Source organism: Cyclopterus lumpus, chromosome 16, assembly GCF_009769545.1.
Source record: "Cyclopterus lumpus isolate fCycLum1 chromosome 16, fCycLum1.pri, whole genome shotgun sequence".
Lineage (NCBI taxonomy): Eukaryota > Metazoa > Chordata > Actinopteri > Perciformes > Cyclopteridae > Cyclopterus > Cyclopterus lumpus.
Window position 1 is genome coordinate 12,710,937 of NC_046981.1, and position 19,280 is coordinate 12,730,216.

At 43.6% G+C, this 19,280-nt stretch overlaps 2 protein-coding genes across 4 annotated transcripts; both read left to right on the forward strand.

The window, feature by feature from the left end:
* The first annotated feature begins 1,987 nt into the window (after nucleotides 1-1,987).
* Nucleotides 1,988-6,604, forward strand: tubb5 (tubulin, beta 5). The gene is made up of 5 exons (XM_034553838.1): nucleotides 1,988-2,108; nucleotides 4,520-4,628; nucleotides 4,773-4,883; nucleotides 4,987-5,231; nucleotides 5,328-6,604. Exons 1-5 carry the CDS (start codon nucleotides 2,052-2,054, stop codon nucleotides 6,138-6,140), a joined length of 1,335 nt encoding a protein of 444 aa, XP_034409729.1. The 5' UTR covers nucleotides 1,988-2,051; the 3' UTR covers nucleotides 6,141-6,604.
* Nucleotides 6,605-7,522: 918 nt separating this feature from the next.
* mdc1 (mediator of DNA damage checkpoint 1) lies at nucleotides 7,523-19,067 on the forward strand. 3 transcript variants are annotated; one of them, XM_034553724.1, is made up of 12 exons: nucleotides 7,523-7,608; nucleotides 8,143-8,392; nucleotides 8,498-9,085; nucleotides 9,170-9,248; nucleotides 9,422-10,653; nucleotides 11,582-11,644; nucleotides 11,765-15,057; nucleotides 15,565-15,702; nucleotides 16,501-16,683; nucleotides 16,825-16,950; nucleotides 17,542-17,652; nucleotides 17,762-19,067. In XM_034553724.1, exons 2-12 carry the CDS (start codon nucleotides 8,257-8,259, stop codon nucleotides 17,963-17,965), a joined length of 6,153 nt encoding a protein of 2,050 aa, XP_034409615.1. In that variant the 5' UTR covers nucleotides 7,523-7,608; nucleotides 8,143-8,256; the 3' UTR covers nucleotides 17,966-19,067. The 3 variants fall into 3 exon arrangements, with proteins under 3 accessions (XP_034409615.1, XP_034409616.1, XP_034409617.1); XM_034553725.1 differs by having other exon boundaries at nucleotides 9,422-10,560; XM_034553726.1 differs by having other exon boundaries at nucleotides 9,422-10,560; nucleotides 11,585-11,644.
* The last annotated feature ends 213 nt before the right edge of the window (nucleotides 19,068-19,280 follow it).

Here is a 19,280-nt window from a genome sequence, read left to right on the forward strand (position 1 = left end):
CACAGTTGCAATGGAGTCTTGCATTACAATTAGACTCAGTGGTCGGACTACTGCCGCTTCTATTAGGAAAATAAATTCAGCTATAGATTATTTTATATAAATAAAAATCATCCAGCAGCAGAGATTAGTTCATAACTCTGTAATCCGCGAACTCTAATCTGATTATAGCACATGGATTTGTTCCTGGCTGATGGAAGCTGCAGGGACCTGCTCACTCATCCTGTCCACTCTGGCCAGACCTCAACCATCGAGCCCAGACTCTTTGCCACTGGTGTGAGGTTAGCGAGTTCAAAGATGTGTCCTCCTCCTTTATTCCAGGTTGTTGAGTTGAGGATGAGTGAAGTTACTTCTCCTCTCTGGCAGGCGTTACAGGACATTACATTCGAGGCAGTAGCACCAACGCTATGGAGTGCTCTGCCTGCACGGTTTGCTGATTCAGTGATGTCATTTAGAAACCAACTAAAGACTTACCTGTTTACACTGGCGTTTGGTTAAATACATGCTCTATGCTCTTTTATTTTGTTATTGTTTTAATAGTGTATTTTACTGCGCCGTCTTTTAATGTGTATTTCATTATGATTTCTTACCTGTTGTCATGTTTTTGGCCCCTGTTATGGTCACTTTGGTTTCATTTATGTTTTGTTTTTGTTTTCTCGACCTGCTACTGATACTTGTTTAGACCTTGTGTTGCTGCTAGCTTTGCTGCTGCTGTTGTGTATGTGGATATCACATTGAATACTGTTCTTATTTTAATATGTGCTCGTATTGTGTTTAATATCAGGGACATCCATCATAAGGAAAATTACAATTAAGTTTCATATCTTATCTTAACAATGTAAAACAAATGTTCATTTTATTGCACATTTGGTTTAATTTCATCAAACAGTCTGCTCAACAGAGAATTGTAGCTAATTGGTATCAGAAATAATCCAACTGTTATGGTGTTGGCCTGGGAGGTCTGGGTCAGTAAAGGGCAACGTTTATCCTGTTTATTAAATATAAACTTGTCCAACACACTTTATTATAAGGCCATGTCAGCTTATTGTAGGAATGTCACACAAACAGGCAAATCACAAAACCCCAAAGTGGATATGGAACAGCTTGGCTTAAATTGTTGTCTCAATTGCTCCTTCCTAAGCTAAAAACTACCTTGAGCTTATACATGAGAAATCCTTGACGAGCCCAGAAAAATATTAAATTAATCGTATTTCCATGGCAACTGGTCAAACTCCAACTGCAGATGAAGATTTGATTTGATTTCACTTCATTGCTTTCTGAAATATGTCCTGCATATCACAATATCCTATTCTGTTTCACACATAAAAAAACACATATTTATACAAACATACACATCAGACATCTTATTTGCTTTCACATTCAGTGCTCAGCCTCCCCAGATCTTAAAAGAAGAAATGATATCAGTGTAACGTGAATCCTGGCCTACTGAGCCCTCATTTCTGAGTTGACAGTATGGAAGTCAAAAGCATTCCTAACTTAATCAGCAATAATACGATAACAAACAACAGCAAATCCAGAACAGCTACTGAATGTGTCTTATGGCGAGACAAAGGACCCTGAGGAGAGGGGCTTGAGCTGTCTGACCCCATCTTGTCCCTGGATTGGAACTGAAACGTCTGCCATCTGTCTCCAGTGTTACCATAAGAAGAGTGAATTTAATCTGCTGATTGGTTATTCAGCTTTGAAATCTAAAATCTGAAATATTGAATAAAAAAAAAACTGCAATACACGACAGTCACTGGCTGTTACTGGACAGCAGCTGTTAAAATGCTCCTCTCTATATCTTCTATCCACACCCTGATCTGCAGCAGCGCCCCTCCTCTCCCGGCTCCGGGTCAGCCGGTCTCAGCCAATCCGCGGTCGCAGCAGCTGTGTCTGGGTCTAGCCACGCCCACTCCTTGGCCCCAGACTGGCTCTGGATGCGCTCCAACATTATAAAAGCATTGTCTTGCGCTTCTACGTTAGTCTTGGTCCGCTCCTCGGCGCCACGAAGTGACTTGTCCGCACGTCGTTGTACAACTTCTGCATCCACTATGAGGGAAATCGTTCACATCCAGGCGGGCCAGTGCGGGAACCAGATTGGTGCCAAGGTAAGAAAATAGCATTTTTGAGAAAGTACTTATTTGATAAAGTACTTTCATAAAGTTTACTCTCACTGAAAAAAAAAAAAGCCACCGGCTTATGCAAGACACACCCACTTAGTTTGTTAAAGTCTTTATGGTGCTGATGCTGATTGTTTGAGTCAGAAGACAAAGGACTCCTTTTGTCTCATTCTGCATGAATAAAAAAAAACATTACGTTCATACTTACATTGCTTTGTGTATTCAAACACATCACAAATCATAACATATCGATGTTGATTTTTATTTTGAATCGCCTTTCTGTCTGTATCTCACATTGACATAACGGTCTAACGGGGCTCTTGTGTCTCCACCGGGTTTGTTCACACAGCACCGGGCGTGTCTGCGTCTCAACAGTTGAGCATTCAGCTGACCTCAAGATATTGTCTGGGGAAAAGAAGAAGAAAAAACGAGTCTATTCTTCACCTCAGTCAGAGTGGCTTCTTCATCTTACACACACACATTGGGCTGGTATTTCAGACAATGGGTGGCAGGCTTATTTCACCCCCAAAATGGCTGATGGATCATTAGTCCATATTGATTAGATGTTATTCCTACCGGCTGTAGATGCAGACTGCTGTTTCAGCTGGTGAAAAAGCAGAGGGGTCGGGGAGGAGGAGGGGGACGGGGATGGGGGGAGGCTGTGGAAAGGGTGTGGCATGGATAATTGGTGAAGAAAGAATTGTTCCTTTAAAATAGACTGATAAAGTGCATCATCGGTGCTTTTAGAAATAAAATACTCTCATATAATTGCTCAATTCTGTATTTAATTTGAATGCATTTGACACTATATTGTGTTGACACCCTGCAGCCTCCCCACATCACCCAGTCTTACAGTAACAATAGCCGTCTGCTACAGTACATGTCTTCACGGCCCCTTATTATCCCTGTCACATAATCTCCTTTTGTTTTACAACTGATTATTTACTACAGAGAGCACACACACACACACACACACACACACACACACACACACACACACACACACAGTTTAGAGACCACACTAACAATGAACAATGGCCGATGTATAGCAGGATACATCATTATCATTGTGATGCTCTGCTGAGAGGGTTTAATGTCCAGTAAAGCAGGGCGTGTCTCTGTAATCAGCTTCTTTCCTCTCTTAACTATATTAGGGGGAGGGTGGGGGAGGAAACAGCTGATGCACAGTGGATGAAGTCATTGGGTTCACAACTGATATGCCATTGCTGACAATGCCTTGGCTTCCAGAAATAAACACAACATATAACCATTATATATACTGTTATTACATTTGTATAGCAGTTGCCCCACATAATGTAAAATACAGTAAATAGTGCATAGGCTTATGCAATTGGTATAATTGCAGGGAATCTCCCCTTCTAAAGCATGGAGCATAATGTGTGTCTTTGTATTGTCCAATATGGTGTTAAAATAACTCTTGGCAGTGAGGATCCACATTTGTTTCCAGTCCCTCAGGACTCATTGACTCAGATGTCCAGTGAATATGATTGACATAATTGCTGAAGAGCTACACTGTGGTGAATGAGGTCAGGGTGTGGTTGTGCCTTCCTGCTTATTGTCCCCATTCTTTCAGTTTGAATATTTTCAGTCTTTACTGATCTACTGTGTCACTGTCATATCGGTCATTTTGTCCGTCTTTTGGTCGTCCTTTTTCAACTCTTAGTTCTCCTTATCCTGCTGTGATCTCCCTCATATTAAGGTCACTTGGTCATTTTTGTTTTACGTGGTCTCATTTAAATGTCATGATACTCAGACTACAGCTGACTCCCAATCTCTTAAATACTGGGCAGCAATACAGCCCGCTTATCCAGATTACTCTAAATCCTCCTACTGCTACTGTTTGCAGAAAATGACGAAAAAAAGCCTTAGTTGGAAGATATCAAAAATATATATAATAATATATACAAAAATATGTGCAAGCAAATGTCTGGCTGTGTATGCAGCAGTCACGCCTACTGATGGGATTGAATGCATACACAGTGTGAGTGTGCTCTTTAAAGAGTGAACAAGACATGAATACAGATCTGAAGACAAGTAGTGTTTCCAGTGACTGCCTGCAAATGGAGTTTATTTTCAGTGTTGCCCCCGGAGCGATCTGTAGCACCATGTACTCCCTCCTCTGCATTTTACATCTGAAAGAACTGCGTTCTGCTTCGTCGTCACACAAACACAGGAAACAGCTGCATTATATTAATTGGGTTAATATATATATGGCTTGGTGAAAGGAGGATATATCAAAATCAGGTATTTTCATAAGAATCCAAAGATGCAAAACCCACTGCTGTTTTCCTCGTTTAAAGTCTCCGGTCCCATAAACCGCATTGCAAATTTCTTTGGAATGCAACTGTCAAGTGATACCTTCCATTTTGTGTCCGCAGTTCTGGGAAGTCATCAGCGATGAGCATGGCATCGATACCACGGGGACTTACCACGGAGACAGTGACCTGCAGCTGGACAGGATCAGTGTCTACTACAATGAAGCCACTGGTAAGTTCATATCTAGTTATATTATGTGAACACATAATCTATTTTCTCACAATAAATATCCTGTGTATCATTTAAAAAAAGTAGTTTCTTGCATTATTGAATTGGTATGTTTTTCTCTCCCTGACTTTTCTATTTCTCATGAAGGAGGCAAATATGTGCCTCGAGCCATACTGGTGGATTTGGAGCCTGGCACCATGGACTCTGTGAGGTCTGGACCCTTTGGGCAGATCTTCAGACCTGACAATTTTGTGTTTGGTGAGTGAAATAAAACCATATTCTCATGATACTGAATGACTTGGGCCTTTCTATGAGCAGGGCGGAAGAATGGCTTACCTGTATGTCGCTCCTTCTCCTCCAGGTCAGAGCGGTGCTGGAAACAACTGGGCCAAGGGTCACTACACAGAGGGAGCTGAGTTGGTGGACTCAGTCCTAGATGTGGTCCGCAAAGAGTCAGAGAGCTGTGACTGCCTGCAGGGTTTCCAGCTCACCCACTCTCTTGGTGGAGGAACTGGGTCCGGCATGGGAACCCTGCTCATTAGCAAGATCCGCGAGGAGTACCCCGACCGTATCATGAACACCTTCAGTGTGGTGCCCTCCCCCAAGGTAACGTACCCTTAGGCATACAAATTTGGGGGTTTTAATTTGAGTTTATCTTTTCTCCTCTAAGATCATGAGATTCTGTGTGTTTTCTGTCCTCAGGTGTCGGACACAGTGGTTGAGCCCTACAATGCCACCCTCTCCGTGCACCAGCTTGTAGAGAACACAGATGAAACCTACTGCATTGACAATGAGGCCCTGTACGACATCTGCTTCCGCACTCTGAAACTGACCACACCCACCTACGGAGACCTTAACCACCTGGTGTCTGCCACCATGAGTGGGGTCACCACCTGCCTGCGCTTTCCCGGTCAGCTCAATGCCGATCTTCGCAAACTGGCGGTCAACATGGTGCCTTTCCCCCGTTTGCACTTCTTCATGCCTGGCTTCGCCCCCCTCACCAGCAGAGGCAGCCAGCAGTACAGAGCCCTCACAGTTCCCGAGCTCACCCAGCAGGTGTTCGATGCCAAGAACATGATGGCTGCATGCGACCCGCGTCACGGCCGCTATCTGACCGTTGCCGCCGTGTTCCGTGGGCGCATGTCCATGAAGGAAGTCGACGAGCAGATGCTGAACGTCCAGAACAAGAACAGCAGTTACTTCGTCGAATGGATCCCCAACAACGTGAAGACCGCCGTGTGTGACATTCCACCCCGTGGCCTCAAGATGGCCGTCACTTTCATTGGCAACAGCACAGCCATCCAGGAGCTGTTCAAGCGTATTTCAGAGCAGTTCACAGCCATGTTCCGCCGTAAGGCCTTCTTGCATTGGTACACAGGTGAAGGTATGGATGAGATGGAGTTCACTGAAGCTGAGAGCAACATGAATGATCTGGTGTCTGAGTATCAGCAGTACCAGGATGCCACTGCTGAGGAAGAGGGTGAATTTGAGGAAGAGGCTGATGATGACGCTTGAAGATAAAAATGGGAAAGTCGAGACATCAATGCCAAAATGAAAAACATATTTTATAAAAACAACCACTTAGTAACCCAGGAACCAACATAGTGTCTGAAACATTTCTAGAATTAAACTTTAGCATAGATATCCATTGTGATTCACTGCAAATAAAGTTGTCAAATGAAAATGTGACTTTCATTAATGCATTCAATTTTTCTTATTTGTCTGATAATACATCAACTACAACTCAGTCACCATATCTCAATCACATTTCAAAACAGTGCAAAGGATTGCATATTGAGGGCGATTTCCAGAGATGCATGAATGTTAATTCTGTTGAGGTCAGCAGTTTCTGCAGTAGTTGATGGGCTGCAGATATAAAAAGAAATGCTGCAACATGTAATTGTGTCATGCATGGATAAGAAGGTTTACATGTAATGTCTGTTACATGAGCATTTAATCATAAAACTGTTTGCAATATGATAGTCAGACCTTTTTCTTCTCTGCGGCATTCCCACAACTATGACTCAAATCTAAGAACATGTGTTGTTGCACCCCAGCAGCATTTAGATGATCTTAATATAAAACTTCAAAACTGCAGTTACACATACTTAGACCAAGCAACAATGTTCCATACTTAACTCAACAAATAATAACAATGGTATGTGTTTCTTGTAAGGCTTTGCATTCAGAGAGGTAGAGATGCAGGTGCACCACAAATAGTAGTAACATTATTACTATTTTAGATAAATATAATAATTCAAACTGTTGCTGTGGCCCAAAGAATGCATGGCTCAACCTGCAACACGACACAAGGGCATAAATTAGCTGCTGTAGCCATATTCCTTCCACACAGGCCCCAATGTTACTGTGGCAATGTATGCAAAATATAATCACCAAACTTAAATAGTAATGGTCTTAAACTACCTTTGACACAGCGACTCAAGACAGGTCCTCAATGATAATGAAGCAGCACCTACCTCAAGGCCCTTCTCAAGGGGGCTGTGCTTTAGCACTGCATATGACAAATATGTGTAGCCGTACAAAGTATATACATAAAAGATTAAGCTACTTCTGAACTGTATTAAAAATAGAATATCTTTGGAACACCTCATGAAATGTAACTGAGAGCAAACTTAAGAGGACTTGGTAACAAAAACAATGAAGTAGGCCTAAACTACAGCATAATGTAATTTTTTCTAACTATCTATCAGAACATTTCCCCAAAGCTGTGTGAGTTATGCAGACAGTTGGGTATGTGGTGGCCCCTTTAAGATACGCGCGTGCGGGAAATGGTGGGCCAATCAGAGTCTTTTAAAGTTGGAATGGGGTTTATTGACCAATGGCAACAGATTCGAGCGTGAATGATTGGTGTATTGGCCAATACATTGCGGTCGGAACGCCTCTTGTGGGCGTGGTCTATTATTTCCAGGATGTGCATGTTTATTTTCCTTTAGTATATCGCCACCGAGTAAAGCGTGTGAAGGTAAGCATGAGGTTTAAGTACAACCTTTTTAATAATATGCAAAGACAAACTTGTAATGCACACACATTGCAAATGTGTGCAAATGGCGCATTGAAAAAAGGTTGCCATGCAGTTGGTTGGCTGTTTAACGGTCAAGCCCCTAGAATAATCTCTTAACGTTACACGTCCTGCCTAGTTTCAAGGTAACGTTAGATTTAATTGTCCTTATCGTTAATTGATTTTGCAATGATTTTCATTCATAATAAAGACAGAGCGTTAATTACACAACGGGTTTCCTATAACACGAGGTTGTGATGTTGACGCTAACTCGGTTAAGCGTTTAACGTCTTTTTGTACTTCAGCTCTTGTGCTTTCTGTGAAGTGATGGTGCGTTGATCAATGTAAATTAAATCAGATTAACTTCATGCTTCAACGTGGAGGTCAGCCAGAACACAAGAGGAAAGTATCTCTAAAGAGATCACCAATCGGCTATTCAGGCCGACGTTAGCCGCATGCAGTTGCCCGATCATGTCTATGAACTGTTTACGTTTTCAGGGCCAGCTGAAGCGACCGTTGGTGGAAACAGACGTCATCATTGCAGCCCGAGGAGCCATTTATCCGTCTTTAAGTATAGGCCCAGCAGTCGTCCTGCCTTACCCTGTGTGAGCAATGGATGACACTCAAATGACCAGTGACTCAATCTTGGAGTCAGTTGAGGAAGAAAATAAAGAGGAGAATGAAAACAAGAAGAGACGACCATTGGCGAAACTGTGCATCTTAAAGAATGAACACATCCCTGAGACAGGTGAGTGGCTTACTACTGCTGTTTTTACACCAATACTTTGTTTATTTAACTTTCATAAACATCTTGTCTCTGCATTTCTTCTAATGAACGTTCTCTGTCACCCAGAGTTGCCCCTCTTTTTGGGAGATAATGTGCTGGGCCGTGACCCTAACACCTGCAACCTGCTCTTGTCAGCAACCTCCATATCCAAGCAGCATGCCACCATCAGGCTCTCTGTCTACAGGAGAAGAGGTCGCCGCAATGACGCCGACATGGAGGCTTTGATTTGGGACCTAGGGAGCATGAATGGGACCCGCAAGGGCCACTTCAAGCTGACTCCTAACGTACGCTATGCCCTCAGTGAAGGTGACAGTTTGGTGGTGGCAGACATCCCATGTCAATATGTCAGCTGCACTATAGACACAGTCTCCTCTAAAGGGGATATGAGGACTCCTGTGAGCAGACATTCTGGGGTAAATGTCAGGATGACAGATGCCTTGGGAGAAAAGGGAGGTGACACAAGCACAGGCAGCAATACATGTGTCAATGCGTCTAGGGTGTCATTACCTGGTCAGGAGGACACAAGGAAGACTCCCGTCAGAACCAGTTGCCTGTCCTTTGAGCAAACTCCAACCCAGCCACAGGGTACCCTGGTCCCAGAATCTGACTCGGACTCAGACGAGGAAAGAGGGGAAAGAAGGCGCAAGGCTCCAGGTATATTAAATCATGTAAGTACTTATAGAAATGAAGCCCTGTTTTTTGTATCGTAGGTTTTACATCTTTATTTATTTTTTGCAGTGTCCGATTCTGACTCCCTTAAATCAGGTCCCACCTGTTCAACATTCCTGAGTCCAACAAACAAAATCGTCCCTGAAAGGTATATTAGTAACATCTTACATTGGGCTTTTTAAAATATCTACATTCATAACATATTAACATGTAACACAGACATTACAAATCTCTGTAAGTATGTGCATTGAAACAGTTAATTCCTGTTTTTTCTATTTCTGAATTATAATGCTGGTCACATTTTCTTCTGCTGTTTTACAGTGAGGATGAAAGTCCCATCACACCGTCCTCCTCCACAAAAAATAGGCCTTCCAGACATGTCAGCTTCAGTAAGGAGGAGCCAGACGTAGATATGGGGCAACAGCAGCTAAAGAACAACAGTGAAGAGGAGGGAGAACGAGCAGCGCTGGAAGGGAGAAATTCTGAAGAAAGTGAACAACATGTGCCAGGGGAACAGGAAAGCAATGTCAGTCTCACTGGAGACGATGAAATGCCCGTATTTTCCCCAGCAGTCTTAACAGATGCAATCCCTGTATTTGACATGGACAGTGACACTGATATGGAGGGAGAGGAGGAGTGTGTGGCATCTGCAGGCCCAGTGACCTTGAATACGAACCAACAAGCCGATCAGTCACCAAACACAGCCCAGTTTCACATGGACAGTGATTCAGATGTCGACGAGGATGCCTTACACGAAGTTCCCAAATCTGTGCCTTCCTCTCCTGACCACGCTCCTCGTGTTATTTCAGTTATTCAGGCAGAAGGCATCACTATGGACAGCGATACTGATGTGGATGATGACGCTGTGTCAGACGCTGCTATTAAAGCAAAACCAACGTCACTTCAAAGCACACACGCGGCCGACTCTTCCCCTTCTACGCGGCGCAACGATTTACACCTAGACAGTGACACAGATATTGATGAGGAAGAAGAAGAGCAATGTGGAACAAATAATTCACGCTTTGAAATAGATGAAACTCCTACTAGATTCGATGTCAAGCCAACTGGGCCTGAATCCGTCCATGCTGCGCCTCACAGCCTGAATCTAGACAGCGACACAGATGATGAAGCTATTCCTGCCGCTGCCATCGGTGAACTCTCGGCGGTGTCTGCTGTCACCGAGTCCGTCGCCACTGCGGACGCTGGAGCTGATTTGGAGGTTCTGTCTGACAGTGACACAGATGAGGAAGACGATCCTCCTCTGCTCATTCCTGTCGTTGTCTCTGCCTTGTCTGTCGATCCTGGTACCACGTCGGAAGCTCTTCAGTCAGGTTCTGATGCAGACACAGATGTTGATGAATCCAGCGTGCCCCCTGCTGGGGACGGAGTCAATCCAGCCTACCTCGGAGTGGACAGTGACACGGATGTGGAAGATAAGGAGGTGGATTTTGGCGAGACAGGTGAGAAGCAGATTCCCAGCCTGCGCAGAGAAAACACACCTGGGTTGCTGGTTCCCCTTCAGCAGAACTGCTCTACTCCGGTACAGGTGTCAGGTGATCAGTCAATCCATCTTCAAATATGAACTTAATGGGATGCATCTAAGCTGCAGCTATAGATGGTGTTCAGTATTGTTTCATTTGCTGATAATTCTTTTTTAATTCATTGTTAAAAAAAAGAAAGAAAAGAAGACAGAAACTAGTCGAACAATTCCCATATTATTTATCCACAGCCAAAGGTAACGTGCCAACAGTCCAAACTCCAGAATATATTCAGTTTCCAAAGAAAAGCATCAAACTTCACATTAAAGAAGCTGGAACCAAGAAATGTTTTACTTAAAAAATGACTAACATTTAAGCGATTTATCAAAATGGTTGTCTCTTAATTTTCTCTTGATTGACTAATTGTTGCAGCTCTCGAATATATTGCATATTAATTTATTTGTATATGTTGTTGTATTTTTGTTTCAGGTTATTGCTGATTAGTGTCACAAAATACCACAAAATGGTATCAATAGTACAAACAATGACAAAGAAAAGAAAAGAAACTTACAGTTAAAGGCTCCCCATCATAAGTAAAGATTTGACATAAAGCCTTTTCATACATTTTATTGACAGAACAAGCTCTTTGTATAATAACTTCCCAGGTGTAAAACAAACCATTAATATAATTTAAACACTCAATGAACACAAATAATAACAATGTAATACAAGAAAAGTACACATGTCTGTTGGCATTTCTGGTTAAATAATCGCAATAATCAAGAAGAACTAAGATTTATTTCTATTTTTAAGTGATCCATTTAAAGTGGACCTCCTTTTCTCAATTTGAAGACACATCACTGTATATATATATATATATATATATATATATATACAGTGATGTGTATACTGTATATATTTGGCATTTTAATATATAATATAAGCCTGTTAAAAGCCTTTTTAATATCATTTTCTCTTTATCTTCACTTTGGGATGGTTCCAGAAGGAGAACTGGAAGATATGGAGACTCAGGCTTTCCTGATTCCCTCATCATGTCCATTTAGACGTGAGTAAATTACTTTTGACACATAACTTTTTGTCTGTTTATAAACATGGGTGTACAAGAGGTAAAGCATTAATTTTAACCTTACTCACACTTCTTTATTTTGTCTTCTCTGTCTCCCAGGTGCAATACCTACAGAATTGTCTCCCTGCACCGACAGCCTGGAGGATGACTTGTGTGTTGTGGCTGAGACCCAGTCCTTCATTCTTCAGACCACAGACTGCCAGAGCAACCCTCCAGAGGACCACAACAAGGACCCCACCCAGTCCTCTGTTGATGGAAAAGGCAAACAGTGCATTCGAGGAGGGTCTTTCCAGCTGGGATTGTCTGACAGCAGCCACCTGGAGGGTCAGGCCCGAGCTCTAGCCATGGAGAGCACCCAAGCTTTTGTCTCTGTGGTGGAGGGTGCAAATCTGGAAGATACCCAAGCATATGCAGACAGAACTTCCTTGGAGGATGATTCAAATCTGCAGGCCTATGGAGAGGATGAGCAACCTGTCAGATGTCCAGTAATGTCTGAAAAAGAAGCTAGAGTAGATTTAGCCCTGGAAGCAACACAGGCTTATATTTCAGAGCCCAACAGTTGTTCAGAGGTTGAAACCGATGAAGATGAGAGAACAAACACTGCTACTGCTGAGACTCAGCCTTTCCACCTTCCCACCTCATCTACTCTGGCTATGGCTGAAACCCAACCAATGTTTGCCTTGGAGGAGGAGGAGGAGGAGGAGGAGGCAGCTCAATCTCAGGAGAGGCACCTCCGTGATGATCTTTCTGTGGCTGAAACTCAGCTCATGCATGTAAGTGAGAATGAGGAAAGTGACGATGAGGACTTGATTCCACGAAAAAGAAGAGCAAAGCCACAGCAGCTTGAAGAGGAGCAGACGCAAATGTTTTCACTTGTTGAAACCCAGCCAATGCACATTGGTGTCGCTGAAACTCAGCCCATGGCTACAAGTGGAAATCAGGAAAGCGATGTTGAGGATTCAATTCCAGGTCCACGAAAAAGAAAAGCCAAGCAACTGTGGCTCGAAGACGAGCAGACACAAACACTCACAAACTCTGAGCTCTCCACTGTTGAAACGCAGCCAATGGATACAGGTGAAGATGGAGAAAGTGATGAAGAGGACTTGATTCCAGGTCCACGAAAAAGGAGAGCAAAACCATTGCAACTTGAAGAGGAGACACAGCCCGTCACCATTTCTGAAGATGTCTCTGCTGTTGAAACCCAGCCCATGGGGGCGGGTGAAAGAAGAAAAAGAAGAGCAAAGCCAATTCAAGAAGAGGACACACAACCGCTCACAAATCCTGTAGAGACTAAAACTGTCCGACAGTCTCAGCGGGGGAAAGGGAGAGAAACTGAAACTGGAACCAGTGGCACGACTATTGGAGGTAGAAGAAGGACACGGGCAAGATTAAGAGAAGAGGAGGAGCAGGCAGAGTGTTCTGAACCTTCCAAGAGACCGACGAGAGGGAAAATGAAGGCTTTGCCAACTACTAGAGGAAGGAGTGGAACATCAAGGCCTGATGAGGAAGAGGAGGCTAAACAAGCTCAGAAAGAGAGCGAGGAAGAGGAGGAAACGCTTGAAACAGAAAGAAACAACTTCATAGAGGAACAAGAAAAAAGGAGTCAAGAACAAGACGGATTAGAAAGGGAAAGAAAACATATAGAAGAGCAAGAAAGAGTGCAGGCTGAAAATGCAGAAAGGTTAAGACTTGAGCAACAGAGAGCGGAAAAAGAGAGAATAGAGAGGGAAAGAAAAGAAGAAGATGAAAAGAAAAGAGCTGATTGGGCACAAAAGGAAGAACGATTGGAGAGGGAAAGAAAGGAAAAGGAAGAACAACAGAGATTAGAGCAAGAAAAGGCAGAAAGAGAAGAGAAGGAGAGAATAGAAAAGGAAAGAGAGAAGGTAGAAAAAGAGGGAATAGAGAGGGAAAGAAAAGAAGAAGATGAAAAGAAAAGAGCTGATTGGGCACAAAAGGAAGAACGATTGGAGAGGGAAAGAAAGGAGAAGGAAGAAAAAGAGAGATTAGAGAGGGAAAAGGCAGAAAGAGAAGAGAAGGAGAGACTGGAAAAAGAAAGGAAGAAGGAAGAAAAACTGAGATTAGAATGTGAAAAGGCAGAAAGAGAGAGAGAACAGAAAGAGAGAACAGGAAAAGAAAGAAAGGAGGAGGAAAAAGAGAGATTGAAGATGGCAAAGAGGGAACGAGAAGAAGGACTTGAGAGGGAGGAACAAGAAAAACAATCCAAAGAAAAAACGACTAAAGAGCAACAAGAAAAAAAGAAAAAAGATAACAACCCCAAAACACCCACAAGAGCTGCCCCGTGCACAACGGAGCCGCATCAAGACGCCACCATATTAGCCATTGATGATGTCCCAGCAAGGAGAACACGCTCTCGCTCCAACTCTTCCAACTCCGTCAGCTCGGAGAGGTCTGCTTCCAGTGTGACCACCAGGGGGAGCAGGGGGAGAGGCCGAGGCAGAGGAGCGACGAGGACCAGTGGGCCGCCCCAGGCAGCCATCGCCAGGAGCAGCAATAGAAGGAGGACTGTAGCTGCACAGCCAACACAACAGGACAGTTACGATGTCTCTCCTCAGGGAGTCCTTTCGAGGTCCAACTCCATCAGCTCTGAGATTTCCAGCTGCAGCTTGAGCTCTCTGAGCGGAGGAAGAGGAGGCAGGCAGCGAGGAAGAGGGAGGAAAACAGAATCAGACTCCATCCTTCCTATCAATAGTCAGAGTGGCCAGAATGTGGCTCCCACACCTACAGCCAGAGGCAGGAAAGGTGGGAGAGCAGAGGAATCTTCTAATGAGGTTCCCCATGATCACGAGAAAGAAAGGACAGATTCTCCGCAGGCTAGTGCCACTAGAGGGCGGCAGCGAGCTAATGCAAATGGCTCTAAACCTTCTGCTGGGGATAAGAAATCCCCTTCAAGTCAGGAGTGTGCCGGTGAAGATTCACCTCTGCCTAAAAGGAATGTCAGGGGCAGAGGCCAAAAGGTGGTAAAGAGTGAGACTGTGGAGACACCAGCAGCTCCTGCAGTCAGTGACGGAGAGGAGGCTAAAGGGAAAAGAAACGGAAGAAAAAGAGAGTTGGAGGCGAATACAGATGAGGATGCCAGCTTGAGCTCCAAAATATCCAAAGGGAAGGTGAAAGCCCAAACAACAGAGGCAGCAAAAGGGGAAACAAAAGACCAGAGTCAGGTCCAAGTTAAGAGAAAAGGTCGGGCATCCAGCGCTCAAGCTAAGAAGAATGCAAAAGATTCCTCTGCTGAATCGGAGGTGATAGAAGAGAGTGAGAAAATGGAGAAGGGGACAGTAGAGAGGAGAGGCAGAGGTCGGCCATCAGTGGTCCAGAAGCTGACGAAAGAGAAGCAGGAAGAAAGTGGAGCATCTGTTGACCAGGAGGAATCCGAGGTGACTTGATTACTTACATTTTAAACATGCATTGGACATTTTAAGGTGTCAGAAGTTGTTGTTTGAGTGAGACAAAAATACAGTCGGGCTGAAGAAGACCAAATGGAAAGCGGAGTAGTATACAATTAAAGTCCGGGAACGTCTGTCCTTGAGAAGGAAGGCTTTCACCTTGGCTAAAAGGCCCTGGTGCATTTTCCTCTGTGAGTCAGCCTTTCCAGCCATCATAATGTACTGCAATCAACATCAGGGGCCGCCTGCGCCTCTCCAACTCTCCCAGCAACAAGAGTATCCTAACCCGCTCTGCATTGCCATTAATACACTGATGAATTAAGTGGTTTAGTGGTCTCACGTTCACTTCCTACTCTTACGCTTTATGATCTTTGCTTTCTTTACTGCACATATTTCCATATGAGCTATTGCTCATCCTTCTCATGGTATTTTTCATGTTTGTCCTTGTCCGTTGTTTGTCCTTGTCGCCCCTCCCCCATCTCTCTTTCCATTTAACAGCCCCAGACTCCGACCGGCATTGTGTCCCGGAAGCGACAGGCTCTTGTGGACTCCTCACCTGTGGCAAAGACCCGCCGCTCCTCCTCTGCTTCCCCGGCAGCCGGCGGTCAATTACGAGCTGCCAGACAGGCCTACAAGGTTTTATATGTCTTATATACACATGTGGTCATATTTGTGAGATTGTCCAAAATCATGCAGAAAACGCAAATTTGACAATCACATTATGCTATGCTGATATTGTTTTACAAGATCTTCATTCTGAGTATGTTGATCTTTGGGGGGGGGGGGGGGTTTGAACACAACAAGAACGGACTGGACAGGGTTGTTAAACTGTGGCAAGATAACAGCATACATTTAGCTCACAGCTGATCCACTGCACCCTCTAAGGCTTTCTTTTCTCCAGGATGTAGGTGTGTGGACTAAGAGGCATCACTTCTCTGCAACTGCTTAAAAAGCTGTTAATTTCCAAAATTATGCTTTTTTTTAATGATACTGTTATTATAACATGTTTTATCACATGCTGTCATATATGTTTGTTACATTTTCTTGATATTCTTTCATATGTTTTTTGCAAAGCAGTTTAGGGCCAATAAAAGCTTCATACATTCACTTTATGTTTTAGAATTTATACCGATTCAGTCGAACTTAACAGAATTTACGTTAGTTTTGGTTTGTTTGTGCAAATAAATTGTTACTTTTTAGCTTAAGTTTCGTCTAAGCACACTGTTCTGTTATTCATCAGGCGTGATCATTTCATTTGAACCAGCCAAATGATACAAAATGCATCACGCTGTTAACTTAATAGGAACCACAGTGAGATTAGTTTCAATGCCGCCGTTTCTTCCAATTTTAACGTCGCAGGGTGACAGATTACCAAAAATCTGTTCAGAGTGGCTTTCGACCTCTGAACAACACCCTTGTCTGTCTCTCTCTCAGGTGCTGTTCACAGGTGTGGTGGATGAAGAAGGGCAGAGAGTGTTGGAGCGTTTGGGAGGCAGCATGGCTCAAGGAGTGGCAGACATGAACTGTCTGGTGACTGACAAGGTGCGCAGGACGGTCAAGTTCCTGTGTGCGGTGGCGAAAGGAGTCCCCATTGTCAACACGCACTGGCTGGATGAGGTCCGTTGCTATATTAGCAGTTAAAACGAGTCTGGGGCCAGTTTTCTCTCACTGATAAATGAATGTGGAAGTATAGTCACAAAAACTCACACTCACTGTGCACTGTTCTTGTTGTCTTTCTCCCCTCCCCCTGTGTTTCAGAGTAGTAAGGCTGGGAGCTTCCTGTCTCCTAATGCGTTTGTTGTGAAGGATCCAGAGCAGGAAAAGAAGTTCAATTTCTGCTTGCAGGAGTCTCTGAGGATTGCCAGCAGTCAGCCTCTCCTGCAGGTACGTTTAACACAGCCAGAGCATCTATTTCTGTGCTTGTATTCCTTCTCTGAGTGAGAGGTTGACAGAGTGTCATCGTGGAGGTTCCCTTGGCAGATGGCACACGGTTGGTGGGTAATAATGACACGGTGAGGTGTAGTGAGTTGTGGTGTCATTCAGACACGCTCGAGTCAGAACCATCTTCAACATACAAAAGATCTAAAACCCTTGACATGTTGCCACATTTTAAACCTTTAGCTCCGCCTCCTTGAACATGCTCAGATCTTTTTCAAGAGCACAGTGGCTATTGTTTACCATTACACTTTGGCTTGTGTTCAGTAAGTTTACATTCATGGTTAAAGCACCAATTATGTTTTATGGGCACTTTACGGATGGATGCCGGCAGTAATGTTTCCATTTCTCTTCCACTTTCTACCCTGCACTGTTCAGATCTGTATCAGAGATACTTTAATACCACATACTGTGCTGATACTAGCTCAAATGAGAGCAGGTATACACATAAAATACCATACTGCATATTGATTTGTGGAGGCGTTCTTGCAGAGACATGTCGTGTACCGCATCTCTTGTCTGCTTTTCTCTTTCTCTTAGGGCTATGAGATCCATGTTACAAAGTCAGTGAAACCAGAGCCGGTTCACATGAAAGACATAATCTCCTGCAGTGGAGCTACCTTCCTTCCTAAAATGCCCTCTTCTCACAAGGTACCAGTCAAACGTCCTCCCCCAGGCCTCACATACAGTAGATTAACATTATTTTTATGATGGTCTGTCTATGTATCTGTGATCATTCACTACTCCCCTCTCCTCTCAGCCTCAGACTGTGGTGATTTCCTGTGAGGAGGACTGGCCGCTCTGTGGCCCGGCTCGCTCCAAATCTCTCTCAGTGGTCACAGCGGAGTTCATTCTCACAGGGATCCTTCGGCAGAAACTTGACCTCCAGACCCACAAACTGTCTGCCCCTGCAAATACTCTACAGCTTGCAGGAGGAAAGGGAAGGAGCAAGAAGAAGACGTAGCACCGCCAGGGTACACTGTATTAAAAAAACAATAAGTTGTAATGTAAAATATCATTGTTTGCATGTGGGGAAGTCTGCCACAGTGGAGCTTTTCCATTACACATAGATTCCCTTTCAAATCAGAGCGTGGGAGATACACTCGTGAGCCAGCTTCAGACTTGAAGAATGTATTGCAACATATTGTGGATTTAGCGTGGGTGTAATTTAAGAGGGTCAGCTGTTGCACAGCATACCAGCGGTGGAAGAAACATAACTTAGGAAACTTCCTACATCTGTCTTTGTAAATTGTTCCTACAAGTGTCCCTTTTGCCTTAAGCGCGCAAAGAAATGTAGGTTTTAAAGTTGTAAAAAAAAAGAGATGATGATGATGCTATGCAGGGTGGGACATAATTACCCATCAATCAAAATTGGCATTTTTCAACTCTCTTTGTACGCTAACGAGCAGAGCAGGAATTAACACTGCTACAGTGAAGAGCTGCTACTCTCTGTGCTTCGGCTCAATCAGCCAGTTCGGCAGGTAGCAGCCATGAAGTGGGAGTTGTATAATCATGTTTTGGTGGTGGAATAGTAGAATCGATGGGGGTTGAATGGCGGTTTTTAAATACATCAGCTACGGTGGCCAGTGGAGAAAATAATAAGCTTGTTTCTCCGTCCTGATAAGGGCATAGTGCCTTTTTTATATCGAGGTAATCATGAACCTACCAGTGTGTCCTTTTCTCTTACTCATTAACTACCACCACCTACTCCATCAACTCTTCATCCAATCCATTTACGTCCAGGGATGAGACGCGATAAATAGGCACCTGAATGCTGATGCGGCTTCCACATCAATATCTCATGGCCATACATTTATCTGCTATGTGTTTATGTGTCCATGCCATGTTCAAAATGACCTGTACACAGAACTCACATTTGGTTTCTTTACTGATCCACCTGAAATACCGCTGTGCCATTTGGTGTTTTTAAAAGTGGAGCCACTAGCTTGTAACTAAATTTGATTTTTAGAACTATCAAATAGCTAATATCTCAATACCAAGTTTATACTATGAAATCTGATGATTTTACCAATGAAAACAATAAATGCTGTCGATATTATGTTTAACTATACGTGTATTTATTTTTGCAACTTTATGTTTAATCTGCATATTTTGGTATTTTATTACTATTATCTGTGTTGTTTAGGCGTTGATGTGTGTGTACAGGAAGTAAGTGGACCTTGTATTGCCAAACTGTCATTTCCTCGGTCAGAATTAACTTTAAAGCTCAGAATTGACTTTGCAGCTTTCAGGACTTTAGTTAGACAGTCTGCACCCTG

Bases quoted from the DNA above. Each gene is read 5' to 3' on its own strand.
- tubb5 (XM_034553838.1), top strand. From the start codon at position 2,052: ATGAGGGAAATCGTTCACATCCAGGCGGGCCAGTGCGGGAACCAGATT. The intron at 2,109-4,519 runs GTAAGAAAATAG...TTGTGTCCGCAG, and splicing joins GGAACCAGATTGGTGCCAAG to TTCTGGGAAGTCATCAGCGA. The intron at 4,629-4,772 runs GTAAGTTCATAT...TTTCTCATGAAG, and splicing joins CTACTACAATGAAGCCACTG to GAGGCAAATATGTGCCTCGA.
- mdc1 (XM_034553724.1), top strand. From the start codon at position 8,257: ATGGATGACACTCAAATGACCAGTGACTCAATCTTGGAGTCAGTTGAG. The intron at 9,086-9,169 runs GTATATTAAATC...TATTTTTTGCAG, and splicing joins AAGAAGGCGCAAGGCTCCAG to TGTCCGATTCTGACTCCCTT. The intron at 11,645-11,764 runs GTGAGTAAATTA...TCTGTCTCCCAG, and splicing joins CTCATCATGTCCATTTAGAC to GTGCAATACCTACAGAATTG.